General features: G+C 38.5%; 1 protein-coding gene across 2 annotated transcripts in view; it reads left to right on the top strand.

Moving 5' to 3' along the window:
* Positions 1-2,032: 2,032 nt before the first annotated feature.
* Positions 2,033-21,598, top strand: part of DIDO1 (death inducer-obliterator 1) — a 57,603-nt gene continuing 38,037 nt past the window's right edge. For both annotated transcript variants that reach the window (XM_067307572.1, XM_067307571.1), the window contains exons 1-5: positions 2,033-2,123; positions 16,775-16,973; positions 19,572-19,682; positions 20,065-20,950; positions 21,265-21,583. In XM_067307572.1, coding sequence (XP_067163673.1) covers positions 16,877-16,973; positions 19,572-19,682; positions 20,065-20,950; positions 21,265-21,583 — 1,413 coding nt within the window. In that variant the 5' untranslated portion in view covers positions 2,033-2,123; positions 16,775-16,876. The remainder of the gene's footprint in view (positions 2,124-16,774; positions 16,974-19,571; positions 19,683-20,064; positions 20,951-21,264; positions 21,584-21,598) is intronic.

Below are 21,598 nucleotides of genomic sequence, written 5' to 3'. Positions count from 1 at the left end.
CTTCTATATGCTGCCAGCAAAATGGAAATTCAGATCAGTAACCCAGGAATAAATTTCCAAATTAAGGGAAATTAGGCTCTAATGCAGGAAAGGAGAGAGGCAGGGAAAGGAATGAGGAAGAGAAAGGGCTGAGGAATTGAAGAGACCATTTAACTGAGGGTGACATATGTGTTTAATCATGAAAGGTAGATACTCTGACTTGGGATTAGTGAAAACAAGGCAATCTTTTAACACAAAGATGTAGGTTAGAATTCACTGGTTGTGCAAATTGAATCAGTATTACGTTAAGGTGTAAACCTCTTACCAAATGACCATGAGGTATTTAATACCTGCTTTACTGCTGGATTTGCAGGCATCCCCTATTCACTCTTGGTGTGCAATTCCTTGTTTTGCACACTCCCTAGATGCTAAATCCCTGCATCAACAACACACCATTAGCTTTTCCTAGGGCATAAATCACAGTGAAGGTTGATCTACCAAAGCATAAGATATTCTCCCTCCATATGCCTTTCATTTATTGTAGCTCTGTAGACAAGGAACAATCAAAAAAACTACTGCTTGCCCTTAATAATGCTGTCTTGTACTTTTGCACAGGGATCTCTGTTTTTACTTCCTGGTGTTCCTGTGTGAAGTAAGTACTGCCCAGTTTTACAGGTGGGAAGAGGCTGACTTTGTACTGTTGCAAAAAGAAGGCTAATAGCTTTTCTAACATTATCCTGAACTTTTACCATGAGAAGTCTTGTATATATTGTGCTTTAGAGTGTAGATTTCTGTAAAAGTAATTGAATCATTCTATAGAATTAATGTTTTTTTTTTTAACACCTCTGTTTTCACATATGTTGTTAGTCCTTAAACCATCTCTACTAAACACTACACCTGTCTGGAATCCAACTGAAATTAGTTTATCAGCTCATGAGGAAAAATGCGCAGGATCAGGGTTAGTCAAAGAACCAAACGTTATACCTCCACTTCTGAATAGAAGGTTCTTCAAATATTCATGTCACAAGTTTTTGCATGGCCTCATGGGTCATCCTGTAAATTTTGGCACCCCCTCAGTGATCTTGAGCTATAGGTGTTTCTCATTACAAATATCAAACACTGACAGGAGGAACAAAATGTGGAAACTGGAGCTAGCCCTGCATGTTTCTAGCAGAGTTTGGCTTTCGGAGAGTTTCTGAATACCTAACCTAACCATTTTGAGATGGAGTTTATGGGGAAACCTCTGTGTGGTGGATGAGCTAATCCAGTGAACACTTCTCCCACAGCAATTAACCTGGACCCAAGGGAAAACATTACTGCAACAATTGCTATTTGATTTTCAAAAACAGATGGACTAAACTAGGAAAAAATAAATAAATTGGAAACAGAATGAGCTCAGCCCAGCTGGGGAGCATGGCTGATGCGAGCAGTTGGAGCTGCGGACAGCGCTCAGATCGGTGCAGGAGCTGCTCCACCATGTTAATCCTGTCAGAAAGCTGCACTTGCCTTGCAAGACTAAGTCACTGTGAGCAAAATGGTGTTTAGCACTGCTGCAGGGCTGTTTTGCCTAGGCCCCCCGAGCCTCGAATAAAAGTGTGCCGTTTCCATGAGGTAAGATCACCCCCATCTCTTCAGTAACAAGGAGAAATGGGGCAGGTGCTGTTGGTACCACAGAGCCAGGCCGTAGCGGAGCAGGCGGCAGCCCGGCCCCCGCTTCCCCTCAGCCGCCCAGGACGGCGAGAGGCGGCTGCCCGGAGCTGAAGGGAAGCTCCCCGCGCCATGGGGCCGGCGGGAGCCGCCGTGCCAGCCCGGGAGGGAAGGGAGACGGGCAGGGCCTGCCGCCGCCGCGCGCTGCTTTCCTGCCTCGTGCTGCCGGCCAGGCCGCGCCCCGCCCGCCTTGCTGGGCCGCGGGGCGGAGCCCGGGCCCGCCGAGTCCTCCAAGGAGCCGTGCGCAAAGCGGAGAGCGGTGCGCCGACCGTTGGGGCGTTCTAGGCCGCGGCCGGCCGCCATGTTGGTCTCTATGGTAGCGGGGGAGGAGCAGCCCCCGCCCAGCGCTGTGGAACGGGTGCGAGGAGGAAATGGCGGCTCGACTCGGCTGAGACCCCCTCGGCGGCGGCGAGATTTTCCCCACCCCCCTCCCCGCGGTGAGTGAGGGAGGCAACCGGAGGAGCACCGGGATGGGAGGAGAAAGGGAGTGGGGCCGCCGCTGCGGCGGAGGGGTCGTGGAGAAGGGGCGGCCGCCTGCTCCGGCCTGGACGCCCTGGGATCGACTAGAAAATGGAGGCGGGCGGGCGGGCGGTGCGGGTCAGGGCGACCGGAGGGCCGCGGGGGCGGCGCGGCCTGTTTCCAGGGCACCGTTGGTGCGGCTCCAGGGCGCGGGCACGTCGGAGGCCTGGCCCGGTTCCAGAGGAGGTCGGCGACTCAGTGCGGGGCCCCCGAAGGAAGCTAAAAGCCGCCGCCCCGTAAGCTCATAACGTGGTTGGGCCGGAGCGGAGAGGACGCCCTCCCCGGGCGGAGCGGGCTAGAAGGCGGGTTCCTCCATTTTGGGGGAAAGGAGATGACGGTTGGGCTCTGATGCGATCGACGTCATAATCAAGCTGACGCCGCCACACTTCTCCGTGACGTCACGATCGACTTAACCGTCTTTCTCGCCCGTTTCTCCATCATGTACCAGTACCGGATGAGGGCTACTCCGCCAGGGCCCTGAGGGGCGGGAGTCTGGCACTGGGGCGATTCTCTCCTTGACAGGGACTCCGGAAACCCAGCCGAAAACTCATGCTGGGTCTGGGGTCTTCGGTGGGTGGGACGGACTAAAACTTTCCTGAGCTGAAGTTCGTTTTTACCTTTTCTGGGCCGAGGAAACCTGCCCCGTCTTGGTGAGTTATTCAAGAAAAGGTGAATTTCATCCTGTTCTGGTGACTTTCTTGAACAGGGAAAGGACAAGGGCTTGAAACTCCAGACAATGCTATTTGTTGGCTGGCTTTAAATATTAATAATTTTCCAGTCAATAACTTTATTCTCTTCCCTCTTCCCCCTCCTTTTGCGCTAATGTACTTAAATGCTGTCTCGTGGAGGTGACGGTAAACCTGTTTGCTGCTTATTTGCTTGCAAAAGCTCTTCTTTTATGGTGACCAAATTCATTTTCAGACTGTTCAAGTAGTTTTCAGTTTGTACCTCCAAGTGATAGCTATATTTCAGTGGTAGGTGAAGAAAATCCTATAATATAATATAGTTTGTCACTTTTAATTTGGAAAGAACCATAAAATCATTTTAATGTGTTACAAAATTATATATATAAATTTATTCTTTTCATGGTGTTTGTATGTTCTGTAGCTTAAAACAGTGTAACATGCTGTTTTTCTTGCGTGGGCTTTCATGTTTTCCCTTAGGAACTTCAGGGAGGCAAAATTGCTGACTCCTTATATATTTACATCCTTTTAAGTTATTTAAGATTCCTAATTTTCTTGTTTTGTATTTCTTGCTGGCTAATCTATTTTAAATAATTTGTAGAAATAGCTCTTTTGGATACTTAATGAACACAGCCTTACTTAAGTAAATTCTTTGACAGCTGATCTTCAACTATATATTGCTTCTTTTTTTGAGAACTCTTTCACTGTTTGCTTTTTTGTCTTTCTATTTTATACACAGTTTTCTTATAAGTGGTGATTTGAACTGGTTTAGCTCTAACCCTGTCCTGTTGATATTTCTAGAAACAAACTTACTAGCCCTTTTGAACAATTGAATTGCTGGTCAGTGAAAACAGATAATGTTTAGTTGCTGTACAAGTGTAGCATATACTGTGTTAGTTGTAATAGATATTTTGGGTCATGCTCCACTTTTATGTATGTCAGCTGCTCATTACCATTCTTTGACATTTGGAGCTTTCTATAGGAATAAATATAGAAGTATGCTGAAAATAGCTTTTCAGAGTTAGGCCTTATTATTTTTTTTTCTTGTAATTTTTTTCCCTTGACAGTTCCAGAAACATATTGCACACAAAGCTTTTTAAATGCACTTTGGTAGAAAAATAAAGGATCATGTTAGTCTTCAGCCTACTTTGAGACTGCATGACTCCGCTGATTTGCAAATGGAAAAATTGTTGATTGGAAGACTAGAACTTAAATAATGGTTTTTTTGGTTTTTTTTCCCCAAGAGTTCTGTGGACCCCCTCCCCCCCCCCCCAAACAAAAAAGGGAGATTCTGCCTAGTTAATTTCTATTGGTATGCAGATAATCTTCTTGTTCTGCTGCGATTTCATGTGCACCATAAAATATTTACGGATTTAAAAATATTCAGATATAATACATATAATGCACACTGCTTCAGATGGTACTCTTGATATAACTAAGAGGAGATGTGTTGTCTTTTATGTTTTAAACAAACAAACAAACCTTGAAACTCCTGGAAACAATGCTAATAGAACTATATGAGTCCAAATTAGTAAATAAAATTGAATACTTATTTTCTAGTGCCTAGTGGACTCATCAGCGGATACTGTTTGTTCTGCATAATCCTGCTTCACTATTAAGATTATCTAGAAGTGGATTATATTATTTGTTTTCAGTTAAAAACAGTCACTGTCTTTATAGTTGTAACTTACAACTGTGGGCTTTTAATTTTGTGCAGTCTGAAACTTTATCTACAAGTATTAGGTGGAAAGAGGAAAGGCAAGGATTACAGACTGGAAGTCTGTAATCCTTAACTGATGAAAATGAAAGGGAAGAAGAAGGGACTGTACTCAGTAGGAGTAGGATTAGATGGTTTCTAGTTGACCGAATTGGTAATGTCTGCACTAGTTTCACACTCTGGTGCACTTCTGCCTAGTGTCTCCTGCAGTGCTATAACCAGTTGGACAGTGGCAAGAAGTTTAAGGAGAGGATTTTAACATAAGCAAGATTAATCTAACTTTTTATGCAAGAACTGGTACCACCTTTGTGTGCTGTAAAGCCTCTGTCTTCATTAGTTGAATCTTTAGTCCACTGTCAGTTGCACTTTAAGGCTTGTATCAGTATTACATTTTTATCTAAAACAACTTCTAAAATAACTGAATACTTCACAGATACTAATGATGGTAATCTTAAAAGCATTGGTAGATTTTGAGGTTAAGTAGTACTTTAATTTTTCTAGTGGGGGAGCTAAGACAAAGAATATTTAATGAGCGTTATATATGTCCTCACAATAAGCACTTATCAAAATTGGGAACTGAATTGTGTTTCCTGCATTTGCAATAGCAAAATCAGTATTTTGTAATAACTGTATATTACTTTGCTGAATTCTGAAGGAGAAATTTGTTCTCGTTTCACTTCATTTTATGAAGCCTTCTTGATGGGATAAGAACGAAACTGATAACCGGTTTCAGATTTCGTATCTTAGCTTTGCAAACAAAATAAGAGGAAAAAAATCATATATGGAAAAGTACAGGATTTTTCTTCAACGGGTGTGCTGATAGGGTCAGAAATTGAAATCGAGTATTTGTTCTGAGTCCACTTCTGCACGCGTAGTTGTGCTGGCAACAATAACCAGATTTACCAGAGGACATAGATCTTTGAAATACAATGTAAAGCTAAGTTTTTTTTATATATAGACTATTTTAGGATATGTATAATTGCTTTGTGTACTACAGTAGTACCAACTTGACAAAAAGCCTGCACAAACTTATTATTTTGTGGACAACAGTTGAAGGAGAATTAGGTACAGTGTAACTATTCAAGTTGGAATTTGACAGCTCTAGGATTGTAATCTTATATGTGTAATAAATAAACAAGCTACGGGATGTTTGAGATCTTTACAATATTTAACTCTTAGACTTAAACCTAATAAACAATTGCTGTCTCACTTATCAGCTGAGGGTTCCTAACAGTCATGATAAAGAACCAATGTCCTTGATACTTCAGTGTGAAAATGTCTGGTTGTGTGAATCACCTTTCTGAAGCTCTCCTGTGCAGTTGCTGAAAATATATTCAGGGCTGCTGAAGTGGTCAAGTTCAGTAGCAGATAAATGAACATTAGGCTGATAAGTAGTATGTTTTTGTAATGTGTTTCTGTTCAAAGCAATGGCAAAAGTATGGTAAAGGTTATTGTATATTGAGTAATCCAATGACAAGTTTGTAATTGGTATTTCTGTTGTCTAAACTTGAGACCGTGGCTTGTAAAATTGGCTTGTACTGGGGCCTTTAGAAGGTTTCCTGTGTGGAGAGGGTTAATTTCTTCAGAATATAAGCTTCTAACCTTGAAAAGCCTCCTTTTTTTCCCTTCTATTTATATAAAAGGGAAAAGGAAAAAAAGCAGAGCTATCTACGCTGCTTGTGATGCTGCAGAGCTTTTCTTAATGAGCAAAATCTGTTAGCCACCTTTTCTTTGCTTGTACCGTTCAGACCCGAAGAGCAGAAGTAAAACTGACCAAAAAAATCATTTTGCTCTCTTTAGGTAAGTTTTCATTGTTAGGCAGATATGGGAAGACCATTCAGAGAAGATGGTGAACATAGGCTTCAGAAAATACTATAGGAATGGTGAAAAAGCCAAATGTCTGTCTGGTAGTAAGGCAGTAGAGAGTCTCTCTGCCTAGTCTTGCAAGTAACAGTGAAGCTCTGGACTAGAAAATAATGGTGGAATCTATTTAATGCTATTTATGTTCTTTCCTCTAAAAATAAGTTAATGTTCCTTAAATGCAGAAAACACTAAATTGAATATGAACTTTGTTTATCAAACATGATTATGAGCATACAGTTTGGAGGATGTGCACAGTGTGTAAAGTGCCGTTATGTTTAGGTTTGGCCTTTGCAAAAGTTTTGTCAGTACAGTTGTTAGTATAGTTCTTTCCCCGGCTATTAACAGATATAGTTATGCTGGCAAAACCTTTCACATATACACAAATTTAATAAAATGTATTTGCCAGCATAGCTTTGTTCATTCAAGGAATTTGAGTGAAGTTTCAAATTTTTACTTCCTCCTGATACAACTGCTTCTCTACTTGGAAGGCCCTGTGCTAGTGTGTTAATGTAGCTGCATACATATTAGGAAAGCTCTACTGACAAAACAACACTGCACTTCTCTTGTGCACACCCGCTGCCCTACCCTGTAAACGGAATGAATCATACAGGTAAAAGTACAGTTCTGCTGGTATAATCGTATCTGTGTGAGTAGCTTATGCCAGCACTGCTGAGTTCATCAAGGATTGTACCCTTTCACATTTCCGACTTGTGCAATTGTGACAATGAAAATCTGTAGTGTAGACATGATCATGGTCCTGTCTGTTAATTAATAAAATTTTCATGTTTGCCAGGTTTTTGGTTTGCTTGCTGCTAAAGCACCTTGAATATTTCTATGAGAAACTGCTATTTAGCTGATTTTAGCTGTGGGAACTTCACTTTGGTTCAAAGAAGCATATTTTTGCTGCTTGTCCAGAATAAAATAAACTTATAATACTTGGTGCTGTCTTCATTCTGCTGTGCTACCAACTGGGTGGTTCATCCCTCCTTTCTTTTTTTTTTTTTTGATTTTTTTTCTGATGGTTCTGATCCTGTATGGTACAAGCTGAAATCAGATTTAAAAAAAAAAATGTTTAGCTTGGGAAAATTATTTTCTAGTCTGAAAGACATCAAAATAAATTTAAGAGTGTGTATAGTTTGTGCTGCATAAGCCAGGGAACTGCCTTATGCTTTTTTTGCTTGGATTGGTTGTGTCATGCTGTGGGTTTGCTCACTGTCTTTTCTGTCTGTTGCTGTGTATTAGTCCTCTCTGTGTGCATAGTTACCTGATTCTGTGCATAAACGTTAAATTCAACACTTCCAGGAGGTCTCAGATTAACTGCAAATGTGCAGGATTTCTGTCCTGTGTGTGCTCAGTTAATCCATCATGTGAGGCTGTGGCAGTGGCCTTTTGAGGCCGATGCAAGGTAAGTGAATAGCCTGACGGAAATAATGGAAAGGATAATGGTGTATGTGCTAGTTTCAGACACACATCGGGGGAGTTTATATTAATGGGTGACTAAAGACTAAACCTGGATGAAAACAGAACTTTTGTTTCTGCATCTTGGGAAATTATAAAATGCCTAGTTAACGTTTACATTTTTAATCTTATTAGGTGATTGATATAAGCACTGCCACTGTATAGTACTAAGTATCTTGTAAATGTGCACTTAATACTCTCCTGTACCAATACAGGATGAGTGTTTTGCACTGTACACTGGACATCTGAAATAATTCTTCAACACCAAACAAAAAATAGCACTCAAAGTCAAAAAGTCTGTGAGCCACAGAATTTCATTGAAACAATCTCTCTGTGTTTTCAGGGATGTCTGACAATAGAAAGGTAGTAGTGATGGATGGTACTGAATCATTCATGATATCAGCATAAAAAAAAAAATCGTGATGCCACCAAGTCTTGTAATACCTTTAAGCTTTTTTGAGGTAAAGGTCAGTGAGATTGTGTAAGGAGTCTCAACCAGGGTGCAGAAACCTCTGGCTTAATTCTTTCTTTTCTGGTAGATTTGATCTCATTGATGGTCTAAGGTCTCTCTTTGGGGAGCTCTTTCCTCATGGTGAAGACTGCGGTGGCCTGGGTACCAGGACACATTTTCTTTCTACCATCTTCTGAGGGTACAGATTCTCCCCTCTACTTCAGTGTAACCATTTCTGTCCTGGAACAGCCTGATCTTTCATGCTAGTCCAGTCTGTTCTCTTCTATTATTTTGGTAGAAAAGTGGATGGGATGCTGTCCAGCACTTCCCTGCTGAAGGATAAGGCTTTACGGATACTACCACCTGTGTTTGGAAAGGGGGATTGGAGGTGAGGGAAGAAACCCAACAGGTCTGAGCAGAAGAGTGACATGAGACTGTATTGTAGATGTCAGTGGTGTCATCCCTGACAAATCAATATCACTTTGTATTCTGTACATCTGGGACTGAAATACTATTGTGGTAGTAAACAGTATCTTAAAACTAGCTGTGAGTGGTATTTTGTCCCTAAGGTAGTTACATAGTACTGTTATTAACATTTGCCTAGATCTATCACTGTTTCATGCAGTATTTAAGAGTAGGTATTTCTTAAATTAGGATGTGGTATTTCTGAGAAATGTGGTTGTATAACTGAATTACATATTACTGAATCTACATTTATTCTTGAGAATTCCAAAATGTTTTTTTTTGTTGTTTTTTTTTTTTATGGGAAATATATTGGTTCTGGAATAGGAAGAAATTAACTGCAACTTTTAACTTGTTAATACTGCAGGTATATGAGGTTGTAGTTTTGTTACAATCTTGGAATTAATTTAGTGTGTTCAACTATAGTCAGCAAAGCACTTACAGATAATAATGCTACAAAAACTGTAACACTGTTCCTCTTTTTTTTTGTGCTCCTAGATCTAACAATAAGCAGTGAAATGCTACAATTTTATGCAAGTTATATTTTTAACATGATCCTTTGAATTTAAAATTCTAACTAGCATAAAATGTTTGTAATTATCAGGGATGTCTGGACTTTTGACCCTGAACTGTGGCTTGTATACAGTAGTCAAGTACTGAGATACTAAATTAGTGTTTGTGGGGGTGGTGCTAGGATCACATCAGTTTTCTTATGTCTCCCCAAACCTGGACTTGAGCCTCATGACTTGCTGCCTCTCTCACTCTTCAACCCTCATTACTTCTCTCCAATTCACAACATTCCCATTTCACAACTTTTTTGAAAGGTAGCTTCCTTCTAAAAAGAAGATACTTAAATCTGTAAGCAGTGGATACATTTTAAATGAAAATAGAAACTGTATCCTAGTTGTACTTGTGGGAAAAACTAGTGCAGTATTACCAGCAGAGCATTTTTAGCATGGATGTGATTATTCTGTCAGGTCTGTGCTTTATGTTGATATACACCTACAAATGTCAGGGACTCTCTGTGTCCGCCTTAAGATAGGCTTGGACAAGGTGGGCTCTCCTCAGAGGAGCATTAGAACGTTAAGTTTTGGGATCCAGTTTTCTGTTGCTTCTCGCTTAAGTAGTCTGCTCTTGCATCTTTTTGGGAAGAGCAGATGGAGAGAATTGCACTGCAGTCCTGTGTGAACATGTCTTTCTCCAGTGCTTGTATAATTCTTAGTGCAAAACCTTTTTATTGCTATTCGTTAGGGGTTGATAGATTGTGTCTTTGCCCATGGTCCAAATAAAATTGCTTATTTATGCACAAAGAAGGCTTTGCCGTACTGACTTCCTTTGAGCTGCTTTTGTGATGTTTGGGGATGCAAGGGATTAATTTTGCTGCTGCTTTGTAGAAACAGTACGGGTTTTCCAGATCTTGTCTTTGACAAATGGGAATATAGCCATTTTTCATGGGATCAGTCTTCTGACTGGTTGATACTGTTTAGTTGATGCCACTCCATTTCTTTTATTTGCATCAGAAATGTCATTACATGAGTTCTCAGCCAGTCAGAAATTCTTACGTGATTTTAGTACATTCACTTACTAGGAGGCATTGGCCAGGGTCTGTACCTTTTTTATGGGGATTAAAGCGAGCAAGCAGTATCAATTGTGATTGGAATCACCATTACATCGTTCCGGAAAGGATGCTTTCTTTCCTGTTCATAACATCCTGCAGTTTCTTAAATATTTAAGATGCCTATCCTGCATATTTTGGTATCTTGGTTTTAGCCAAATACCTTGCATCTCAAGCCTTCTAATCCTGAGGAAGCTCTCGGAGAAATATAGCTAAAGGCTAGTTACAAGTCATTCTAATTGAAACTAATATCTTAAATCCTGGCACAGTGTAGATTTGATCGGGACGTGGAACTGAAACTGGTCACTGAATGATACCTGCTTTTAATAGCTGGAAGGTGCAAGACCCTTATTTTCCTTTGGATATCTTTGCAGATGCAAATGCTCTTCTGTCTTCTCACTAACCCTAGTTTTTGGGAATGCACAGAACCTTACAAGATCTCTGTCCCATTCTTGGGCCCTGGCCATTGAATGTCCATAATGTATATAAAATGTTAACTGGAGCTTCAGCACGAAGACTATTTAAAAGGAGAGCAGGGGGAGCCTTTTTCTCTATTATAGGAGATGTAAACCCCCTTGCTTAGGTAACATGGCAGACTGAATCAATTCTGGTGGCAACTAAGGGCCGTCGCAGGTCTTAAGTAGGAGGTGAACCTTGTTTTCTTTGATACATTTGTAGCCCTGAGTACATGTAAGAGATATTTCAAAAGCAAGTACATCCTTTTATAGAGTTCCTGGGGCAAGTAGGGAGATGTGAGAACTAATAGGTGCCTGATATTAGTCATTTTGACTAAAGCATTCATGAAAGATGCTTATATAACTTGGTAAGTATATGGTACAAGAACTTGTGTAGAGTACAGCTGAGTACTGAAATGCTGTCATCCAACAATCTGGGATAATGTGCAGCATATTTGTCATCTAAATGTTGTTAACAAAGATTAATATTAATGAGGAGATAACTGTCACTAGTCTTTCATATAGATTCTTCAAAGAATAAATAACATATCTAATAAACTGAAACTGAGCCTCAAGAATTTACCATGAATTTTATCATGCAGTTTTGCTTGCATACAAGGGCTCAGACTAAGGAGAAATTAATTTTTTCCTTTTTTCGTGTTTAGCTGAAGTTTTTTTTAGTAAGCTGTCTTTCAAAACTCTTAGAGTGAAATCTTCCCATTTAACTCAGACAGGAAAACAATAATTCATTTAGAATTATAAGCTGCAAAAAGACAAAATCTTTATGCATTTGGTGGACCAGCTGAATGCATTATTATTTCTTTAGGGCAAATTAGAGAACAATACAAATAGGGTTACTGGTTTGAAGGCATAAATAAGTGTTGGTAAAATGTTGAATCAGCCTTTGACTAAAAATAGAAATATAAAAAAGTGGAAACTTAGCCATTCTTCAAAAGCTTTGCTCAGTCATCATCAGATGGTGTGTTGAGGCATGTTAAAAAGGGCTTAATGAAACTAACATTCAGCAGATCCAGGTATCCCAAAGTTGCCAATTCTGTAATTTTCTATGCCAATAACATAGGACTGGGAAATGATAATCTCTCTTCCTTCCTTTTTGCCTGAGACTTGTAAACCATTGAGGTTGCAAAGAAGGCAGAAAATAGTTGTATGTGTTTGATAAGGTTTTGTTTGAATGTGAGAGTGATAATGTGTTTACAGAAAAGAGGATTTAGGTTACAGGCTTTCCCTCTCCATTTTGTTCATTGTTGATTACTGAAGATGTGTTGGAGGATAGAGTTTGAATGTGTATTACGCATTTGTGAACAGGAGGTATTGCAGTAGCAGGATTCAGAAATTTGGGAATATCTTTTCTGACTCCTGTTAGATTGTTTGCTGATACCACTCTAGAATTTCTTCAAGCCATGTAGACTGAATGTCATACACATAACGTACAGGTTTGTAGTAGTTACAGAATCTTCAGGGATGCTAAATGTTGGTGATGGTCTCTGTGGTCTTGCAGAGTGGGCAGCCCCGTGTTTTCATGTTTCTTACTGCTTGAGAATACTTGACCTAATTGTGAAATTAAAAGCTTGTGTCACATGATCTTTATAATGTGATAATGTCATTGTTTTTTCTGTTAAATGTATTTTTCTCTTCAGTTGAAAACCTTGCCTATGATCAAGGTTTTATTTGCATTGTTGTTGATGGTTTTATGTTATTTTTCTATGCTAGGATACATTTTTGCTTTGTTTGCTTCCGGAATTCAGGTCCAGGATGCATTCAAGTACGTAACTTGTTTTGGGGAAACGAAGCATTTGATCCCCAAATTAACAAAGGAGAAAAACCCTATATAACTTTTAACTGACTATTCTTTTTCAAGATATTCTGCATCACATTTATGCTCTACTTCTAAATAGGTGACTGTTCTGTTTCACTGAAACATTCACACTGTTAAAGTTTTTAATGCTGTGTTGCAGCAATACCTCCTCTTGCAATATTCAGCTGCAGCGGGGTGAACAACAGAACCCATATGATATGACTTGAAAAGTTTGATGATGTATTAGTTTTCAGAAATGCCAAATGTCATCTGTGTGGACCACAAATTTGTACAAGGCTTAAAACATCGATCTGATTTTGAAGGGTGGAGTTTTAACTGAGGGGACAGTTAATGAAATACTGCTGGCTGAGCTCTGGTCGGCTGTTGCTGCATGGATGATGGTGTGGTTGAAGTCTGAGCTGATAAAGCAGGTTGCTGCTGCCTGAAGGGATTCTGTTCTCCATCCCTTTTCTTCCATGCCTTTGCACCACTTCTGATATTCATCTCATCCTTTTGGGTCTCTCTTTGTGGGTTAGTTTTCTGCTGTCTTAATAAACTGAATTTGCTTAACAAGAAGTCATGTGAGCGTTCTGGACTGGGAGGCGGGTGCATGTGACATAGACTGTGAACAAGGGAGAAGGGAGCAGGAGCAGCTGAAGTAACATCAGGGTTGCGGTTTTTTCTTCATAGCCCATAAGCTTGGGTTTCATAAGCACTGTGAATCCCTTGTTTAATGAGGGCCTGTTGTGTATGTTATGTATCCATTTAAGTCAGTTAACCTAGGGTTTCTATCGGCAAAGCTTATTCCTCTGTGAAGAGGAGAGAGATTTCTTTACTTTTACAAAATTCTTGATCTGTGTTTCCAACTTTATTTATAATAGGTCTTAAAAGCTTACACATTTTCACAGTGGAGATTGCTTAGCAAAGGAAATTATTAACCTAAGTAAAACCAGAGGACTTTCTGAATAAGCAACAGTATATGTATTTATTATTAGCGCTGTTCTGCCCTTTCGTTTTTAGATTTTTCTCAGATTTTTTTTATTATTTTTAACAAAGTTAAATAATATTCTTTCTAATAGACCATTTCTATTTCTGCCAAATCTCTATTAGGGAAGGTACAAAACTTCTTAGTTTCCAGGAAGAACTTTCAGGAGTATGATTAATGAACTGTATTAGGAGGAGGAAGATTAAGTTGATCATGAACCTTCAGTTTCTTCAAAACAAGATAAAGTTTGCTGCTTCAGCCTACATTTCTCTTAGTATCTCCATTGAATAGTTAAACTAGAGAACAAACAGAACAAAAGAAAAAATCTTACTGAACTGGGAAGAGGGAGAGATGCTAAGACTTTCAAAGCTGCTTTATGTTGTAGGAAATATTTTTGCAGGCGATAGTAGAATTTTTGCTTAAAGTGCCAGCAGATGTGTTAAGTTTAAAAGTATAATTGTGAGTTAGGGATTTGTGTTTTTACATTCTGATAAAATTTGTTTTTCAGCTTCTAGGTGTTTGTTTAACATGTTTTAGGATGTAATTCCACAAGAGCAGATTCATGTAAATAAGTGTAATCTGGACTAAATAAGGAGAGAGAAAACGAAGGCAGTAAATACTCAGTACAGTTAAGAGCAATCCAAACTTTTTCTAGCAAATGTGTGTCGGGGGTGGAATTTTAGTGTCTTAAGTGTACTAAATTTGTATAACTTTCAAATTTGCAATTCTTTTAAAATTGCAGTTCTGTTAGAGCTTTTTCCTCTAGGTTGTTAACAGTGAGATAATGACTGTTAATGCAAAAAAGCATGATAGTTGCATTAGTTTCTAGTTGTTTTTGATTGTCATTTAAATCCAAAATGCTGTTTTATGTTAAATTAAAGCTGCTCTGTGCTATGCAGTCTTGCCACTTGGTGGGGTATGACTGTAGAAGACTGTAAAACATATAATGCTCAAGTAACCAGAATATCTCCTAAGAAGAAAAATGCTGATTCCATTTTTGGAATGCTTTAGTGATATCAGCTCCGTGCCTCAAACATAAATGTAAAGACCATGTTGCACACATGGCCTTGAGTTGAAGCACAGAAATACTTAATTTTGCAATACAAAGGCCATCCTTTCTTTAGTGTGTTACTGGATAAATTATTGAAATAGGTTGTTAGGATACGCCTTTACTTGTTCAAGAAACAGTTTGTTTTCATAGTTTAATATTAGAATTGAACAAGAAGTGATTAGCTGACTTTCCCTCTTCCTTTAGGCGTATCATTTAAAAATTGCATGATGTGTGATCAATTGGAGATTCTGAACAGGGAGATTGAAAGGTTATTACAGAGCAACATCATGGAAGAAGGCACTTTAAACTCGGACTGTCCTCAGCCGTCAAGGACTGACTCCTTGGATGTAATCACTGATTCAGACATTGGAGCAAAATACATATTAGTGCAGGTATTCAATGCCATGAGATCTAGTGCCTAGGGTCTTTTAAATCAGATTATTCTTTACTGTGTAATTCCCCCACCCCCACCCCTTTTTATTTTGGGAGTGGGAATAGTTGGCAGAGAGAAAGAATGCACATAATGTATGTAAACTTCTATAGAGAAGATAGAGAAGGCTGAAAATGTTAATGCAGATCTATGTATTCCTTTTTTTTTTCTAATTCTGCTTTTCCACAGTCATGCAGATCTTGGGATTTTTTGTTCATGAAATAATAAAGTGATCCAGTGATGACAGTCAAATTTGGGGAGGGGTTGGTGTTTCCCCCCTTCACCTCCCTGTATTTGGGGCAGTAACAAGGCACTGGAAAGCACCTAGAGATCATCATTCAATCATGAAAGTGTTTATAAATAGCAAAAATGCTGTACGATATGGGGACTTGTGAGATCTGAAAATTTGATCTATTCTTAAAAAAGTTGAGATTACATATTGGCATGTCTGTGTAGTATATAACTTGTTCTTTAATTTGCCTGTCTCCCCACCTGGAATATTACCAGAATCTGTTCTTACTGCCTTGAAATGATTATTCATGTTTTAATGATTTTCTACATCCACTAGAGCAGTTCCCCTGCATTCTTAATTGCCAAATCTTGACGCAGTCTGTGGCCAGTAGTGTTACTCCACTGTTGTTGCTCTTTTGTCTTCACTAATACATTTTATAGGCCAGTTTAAAAGCGATTTTTTCCTATCCTGTCCATCTGGTCCTCCTTTTCTTCCCAAATTCTTTTTTAGTGTTCTTCTGGTTTGGTAGACTTCTTTAGGCTAAATGCAGGCATTTCCCACAAATTTTCAAGCTCATATGAGCTCAAAAGCAAGCAATTGATGTTCATGTTTCAGTTTGCCATTCTGCATGTGAATTGGACCAAACAGTTAACTCTTGTTCAGAGGCTTAAAATGAATTCCCTGATTCTGAAATACTTTCAAATGGTTGATTCTTGGGAAAATATGTGGTTATTGATGTCATGTGGTGTCCTTGAAACAAAGCTTCTGAAACTCTTTAGACTGCAAACTATTTTAGTGAAGGAAACAGTGATAAGGGACATTCCTCAATTCTGAAGCTCTACCTTACAAAACCACTGAGTAGCCACCTGGATTTAAATCATCAAAGCTGCAGACATCTTCTGTGGTGAAATTTACTACAAATTGGTAAATATTCCCTATGGTAGACCAGCGTATTCTGATGTGGTTTAAAAGCATTTCTGTATTTTCGTTGCACGATATACACTTGTGTTAAATTTCAGTCTCACAATGCTTTTAAATACTGTAATTGAAGTAGATTTGTTGAATACAGTTTGTTACTGTTCTGAAAATCATGATGAGCTCTAAACAAATTTGAGTGTACATTCATATTTTATATATATTTGAAGGCCTCAACTGCTGATAAGTGGTGGTAGTGGTGCTCTGTTTTTTCATTCCTGTTTCAGTTTCTTTTTGAAAGTAGAAAACTGACAAAAGGGGAAAATATGAAAGTTGCTTTATAATGTAATAGAGCCAAAACAAGCCCAATTTTAAGTATACAGTGGTAGCTAAGCCCATAAATATATTGGTGTCTTGTTTTGTTTCTTTTTTGCAGGAGCCAGCACAGAAAGGAGGATTGATATTTGAGTCTCTGAGTTGTCAACAGGACCAGTCTGGCACTTCTGAATCAGAAAATTCAGCATGTGCTGGAAGGATAATGCTGAATGACTCTGATCCTTTGCTGCCCTCCTCTGGCTCTCCCTTCCATTCAGCTCTACAAGGAGAAACCATTCGAACCTCTAATGCTGTGTCAGGTAAAGCATATAGAGGGCATTGAAGACTCTTCTTATTTCTTTATGTTTTATCTGGAACTTAAATCTCAGAATTTGGATTACCTCTGCTGTAACTTTTAGCATTTCTTCATCTTCCAAGGTTAAAAAAAAAAGAAAAAGAATTTTTTGTTTTTGTTTTGACCTGTTCTATTCTTGCTTCCATTGTAGCCTTTTTTTGGTATGATTATAGTTTTAGTGTTGTCTTTTGAAAAAATTATGGTTCAGTCCAAATACATTGTTAATGTTTTTTTTTTTTTTTTGAGAATTTAATAGCATTTTATATTAGACTGAAGTAGTTTTGGCATTTTATCATTGTGCTACAGGCTTAAAATTCACTTGAGTCCTGCTGCAGTGTTCAAATTAATCAGTTACTGTTCTGGGGTCTATTATCTTTACAAATACATTTATAGTATCTCACTTAAGTTGTCTTATGGAGAATGGTTTAAGTGCTATATTTTTAAACATAGCACAAATTTTAAAGTTCCCTATCTTAATTGTTTGCAAAGTGTCAGTGCTTAAATTACTGTTTTAACATTTTGTTTAATCTAATATTAGGAAACAGAGGGTTTGCCCTGTAGAGGGGTTGTGTTTGATGAGGCAGAAAGGTAACGCAGCTGATAGAATATTTGAAATAAGGAACCATTTCATGACCAATATACACTGCAAGATTTAAAAACAGGGAGTGTGAAAAGAAAAAGCTTATCAAAGGATGCTTCTCAAAATTTGTAGCTGTAATACGTACAGCTTTTAGAACTATCTTTTTGATTCTCTGAGCAGTTACTGTTATTTAGGAATTCTGTTAACATTCCCGTTTGGCTTAACTGTGCAAATCTTGAGCCAAGAAGATGTATAGAACCACCACAAAAATGTTTTCTGGGGGAGGGAGTGGGGGAGCTTTGGAGGGGTTTGGGGTTTTGTTGTTGCTGTTTTTAAAGTACTATTTGTTTACCAGTTCATTCAGGTGTATATTTATTACTGCATATTACGGTACATGAGCAATGTAATTGCAATTGCAATGACTGCAAAACTTAGTTACTATGTTCTCTTAGTAGAACACTTGCATTGCGTGCAGCTCCTTTTAAAATATTGCATGTGATGCAATACTAACTTCAATACTTGCACAAACCAGGTTATTTTTGAATTGCTTAAAGGCCAGCCTTTGATTTTATATTTATTTCTGTCATTTGCTTTCTCTCTTTTCAAATAAGAGTCTCTTAGTATGCTGGGAAAGACTTGAAAACAGTAGTCCCAGTTGTCAATGTAGCTTTTTTTTTTTTTTCCCCTTCTTCCTATGGCTCTATCTGTGATAGTTGGAGGTTCTCGGATGAATCCTGTTTTTATATGTCATTCTTGGTAGATCATGTGGGCTGAGAACCTCTTTGTAAATAACCATATCAAGGAGTAGCCTTTCTCAAGTTCCATTCAACACATTTTTTTTTTCTCAGAGACATGCTTGAAAAAGTTTTGATTTTTGTTCTGTTTTGTATCATTTCTTCTATCCAATGAAACTTATTAGAGAAGTTGTGTGGAGAAGGTGTAATGCTTTATCCTGAATAGTACCCACTAGTGCTTCTGAAACAAATTAAAAATAGCTAAATTACTTAATAGACAAGAGTTAGATCTAGTGAAGCAATCTTCGTGAGTCAGTTCTGCTATTGATGAGAGACTGCTTTTTTCTCGTTTTGACATTTTGTTTAGCATCAAAAAAACCATTATTCCTCCACTCTACCCTGTATAATTTAAACAGCAATAGCTTTGGATTTTATTTTTTTTAAGTTGGTTGTTGTTTCTACTTCATGTTTTATCCTGCTGCAGATCATGAGCAGACTTTTCTAGTAGAAAATGTTAAATGATATCGTGAACCATCCTTGCCTTTAAAACAGTAAACGTGTCTACACATTTGGATGATTCCTTGTTTTGCTCCATTGTATAGTTTCCCTGATTTTCACACTGGTGCTCTCTTATGGAGTGGAACTGCTATAAGTTTCTCCCCAGACAAATTCCAATCAATAGGTTCATACTACGGAAGAAGTTTTTTAACAGTGAATTTGAATACTCATCTACAAAATAGTGTATAGATGCTTACATTTTCTGTTCTTTTAACTGATGCAGTAACATGCTTTTGCACTATGTCTTTTTTCAGTGCTTTAACAAGGTTGTTTTTCATTTTTGGTCTTTTAGTTACTATAGAATATCTGTACAAGGTGCGTACTTAGGGTTAAAGTGCATATGCTGTGCATGCACTAAATTTGACAAAGTTGATTGTATTGATTACTTGGGATTATCAAAATAGGTCCCCCTGCTTGTATTGTTTAAAGAAAAACATCACAAGTTCTGAACTATTTAATAAAATATGTCAGGATAGTATCCAAAGCCATACATTTCAACTTAGTGCTTTGTCTTTGAAGGAATTCAGTGATCTTTATGTTGATATTCAGTGACTATTAGTGGCTTGAAATTCAAGCTGTTTTGCATACTCCTTACCTTACAATAAAATGAGGTTATAAAAGAATATTTAATAATTACTTGGGCTACAGATCTTGTTGAATCTTAAGTTTTGAACCTTATGTTTGTCTTTAGTGTTTCAGAGTGAGGACAGTGGTGTCCATACTATGGAACAAGTTGTAAGTTCACAACATGTGCCATTAGAATCTGAATCTAATACTGACAACATGGAAAATAGTTCCCCTGGTAAGTTTTCTTCCTTTTAAATTGAGCAGAAATTATGCTTATATGTCCATCTTTTTTTTTTTTTTTTTTTTTTTTTTTTTTTTTTTTAACAGAAGAGTTTGTAATAGCTGGATTATGTTGGCACGGCATTCAGTTACATACTTAATTGCCTCTGCTGTATTCAAAGGAAAGTATTTTACCTGTCACCAGGGCTGTAAAATGAAGTGGAGAACTGTGTATTACTTTGCCTGCTGTACCGCATCCTTGTCTGGAATGACACCATTTATGTTATATATATTTATCTATTACCCCAAAGAAAATAATACTGTATTTAAAAAAAAAAAAAGTTTAAGAAAATCATCTTCCCTCAGTACCAGTTTAATAAGTATTCCCTTGTTTTTAGCATCAGTTTTGGATGAGAAGGGCGAGCAAAGTAATGAGGAGGAACAAAAAGCTATCAAGCCTACAAGTAAAGAGTTCAGGAAAACCTGGGGTTTTCGAAGGACTACAATTGCTAAGCGAGAAGGTGCAGGAGATATTGACTTGGACTCTAGTGAACAACAGCCGCAGCAGCAACAAAGCTTAAACCTCAGACGTAGTGGACGGCAACCAAAGCGAACTGAAAGAGTGGAAGAATTTCTTACAACGGTAAGACGTAGAGGAAGGAGGAATGTTCCTACTGCTCTGGAAGATTCAAGTGAACCAGCATCCTGTCCAGCTACAGATGCTGAAACTGCCTCAGAAGGTAGTGTAGAGAGTGCTCCAGATATAAAACCTGGAACTCGGAGGAGTAGCACTAGGAGTTGTAAGGATCAGAAAGGCTCTAAAAGAAGACGTACAGAAGAGGAGGAGGAAGAGGAAGATGATGATTCTTCTGATAGTGATAGTGATGGGTTAACGCTGAAGGAACTGCAGAATCGACTAAGAAGGAAACGGATTGAGCAAAAACCCTCACAGCTGACATTGAAAGAAATACAGAACCGCCTGAGGAAGAAAAATACAGAGCAAAATCCTTCAGAAACAGTTGACAACCAGGCTGAAAACCAAGTCAAGACTGAACTGCCTCTTAAACAAGAGCCTGAAACTGCAGATAGCACTGAGGTTGCAAGTCAGGTGGTTGTGTCAGAGGAACACGCTGAAGATCTTCAGGTTCAAGAGATAAAACCTGCCCTTGGAGCAAAAGGGATCACAAGTGAAGAACCTGAAGAATTCCCCAAAAGCAAACCTGAGTCTGAGATTTATGACGCCAATACACTGTATTGTATTTGTCGCCAGCCTCATAATAACAGGTAGGCAGAACTTTCAACTAAAAACACAATGCAAGTAACTGGAATTTTTCTGTGATGAAAAACAAACTAGCTGCTAAAGCTTACCTTTTGAGTAGGTCTTAATGAGCTGTATACCATTTTAAAGTTTTGGGGGGACTTTAAAACAAATATTTAAAAAGGGGGGGAGGGGGGAGGTTGATGAATACAGTAATGAACAGTGAGATTAAAAAAGCATATTGATATCTTGACAAGGTATTTAAGATCTACTTGAAGTTTCTGTTGAGTTTTAATTGTCTTTCATTTCATAATGTTTTACTGTTCCTTGTTTTTTTCAGATTTATGATTTGTTGTGATAGATGTGAGGAATGGTTTCATGGTGACTGTGTGGGTATTTCTGAGGCTCGAGGGCGGCTTTTGGAAAGGAATGGTGAGGACTATATTTGTCCAAACTGCACCATTCTGCAGGGACAGGATGAGACAATTTCAGAAACAGACCAGCAGGAAGCTAAAGTGAGGCAAATAAATGTGGATGGCACAGAATTCACGAGCATAGGAACAGTTGAACAAAAGTCTGTTGAGGACCAAGGAATCAAGGGTAGGATTGAAAAAGCTGCAAATCCCAGTGGGAAGAAAAAACTGAAGATATTTCAACCCGTAAGTATTTTTTTT

This window comes from Apteryx mantelli, chromosome 18 (assembly GCF_036417845.1).
Source record: "Apteryx mantelli isolate bAptMan1 chromosome 18, bAptMan1.hap1, whole genome shotgun sequence".
NCBI lineage: Eukaryota > Metazoa > Chordata > Aves > Apterygiformes > Apterygidae > Apteryx > Apteryx mantelli.
This window is presented reverse-complemented; position numbering and strand designations above follow the sequence as displayed.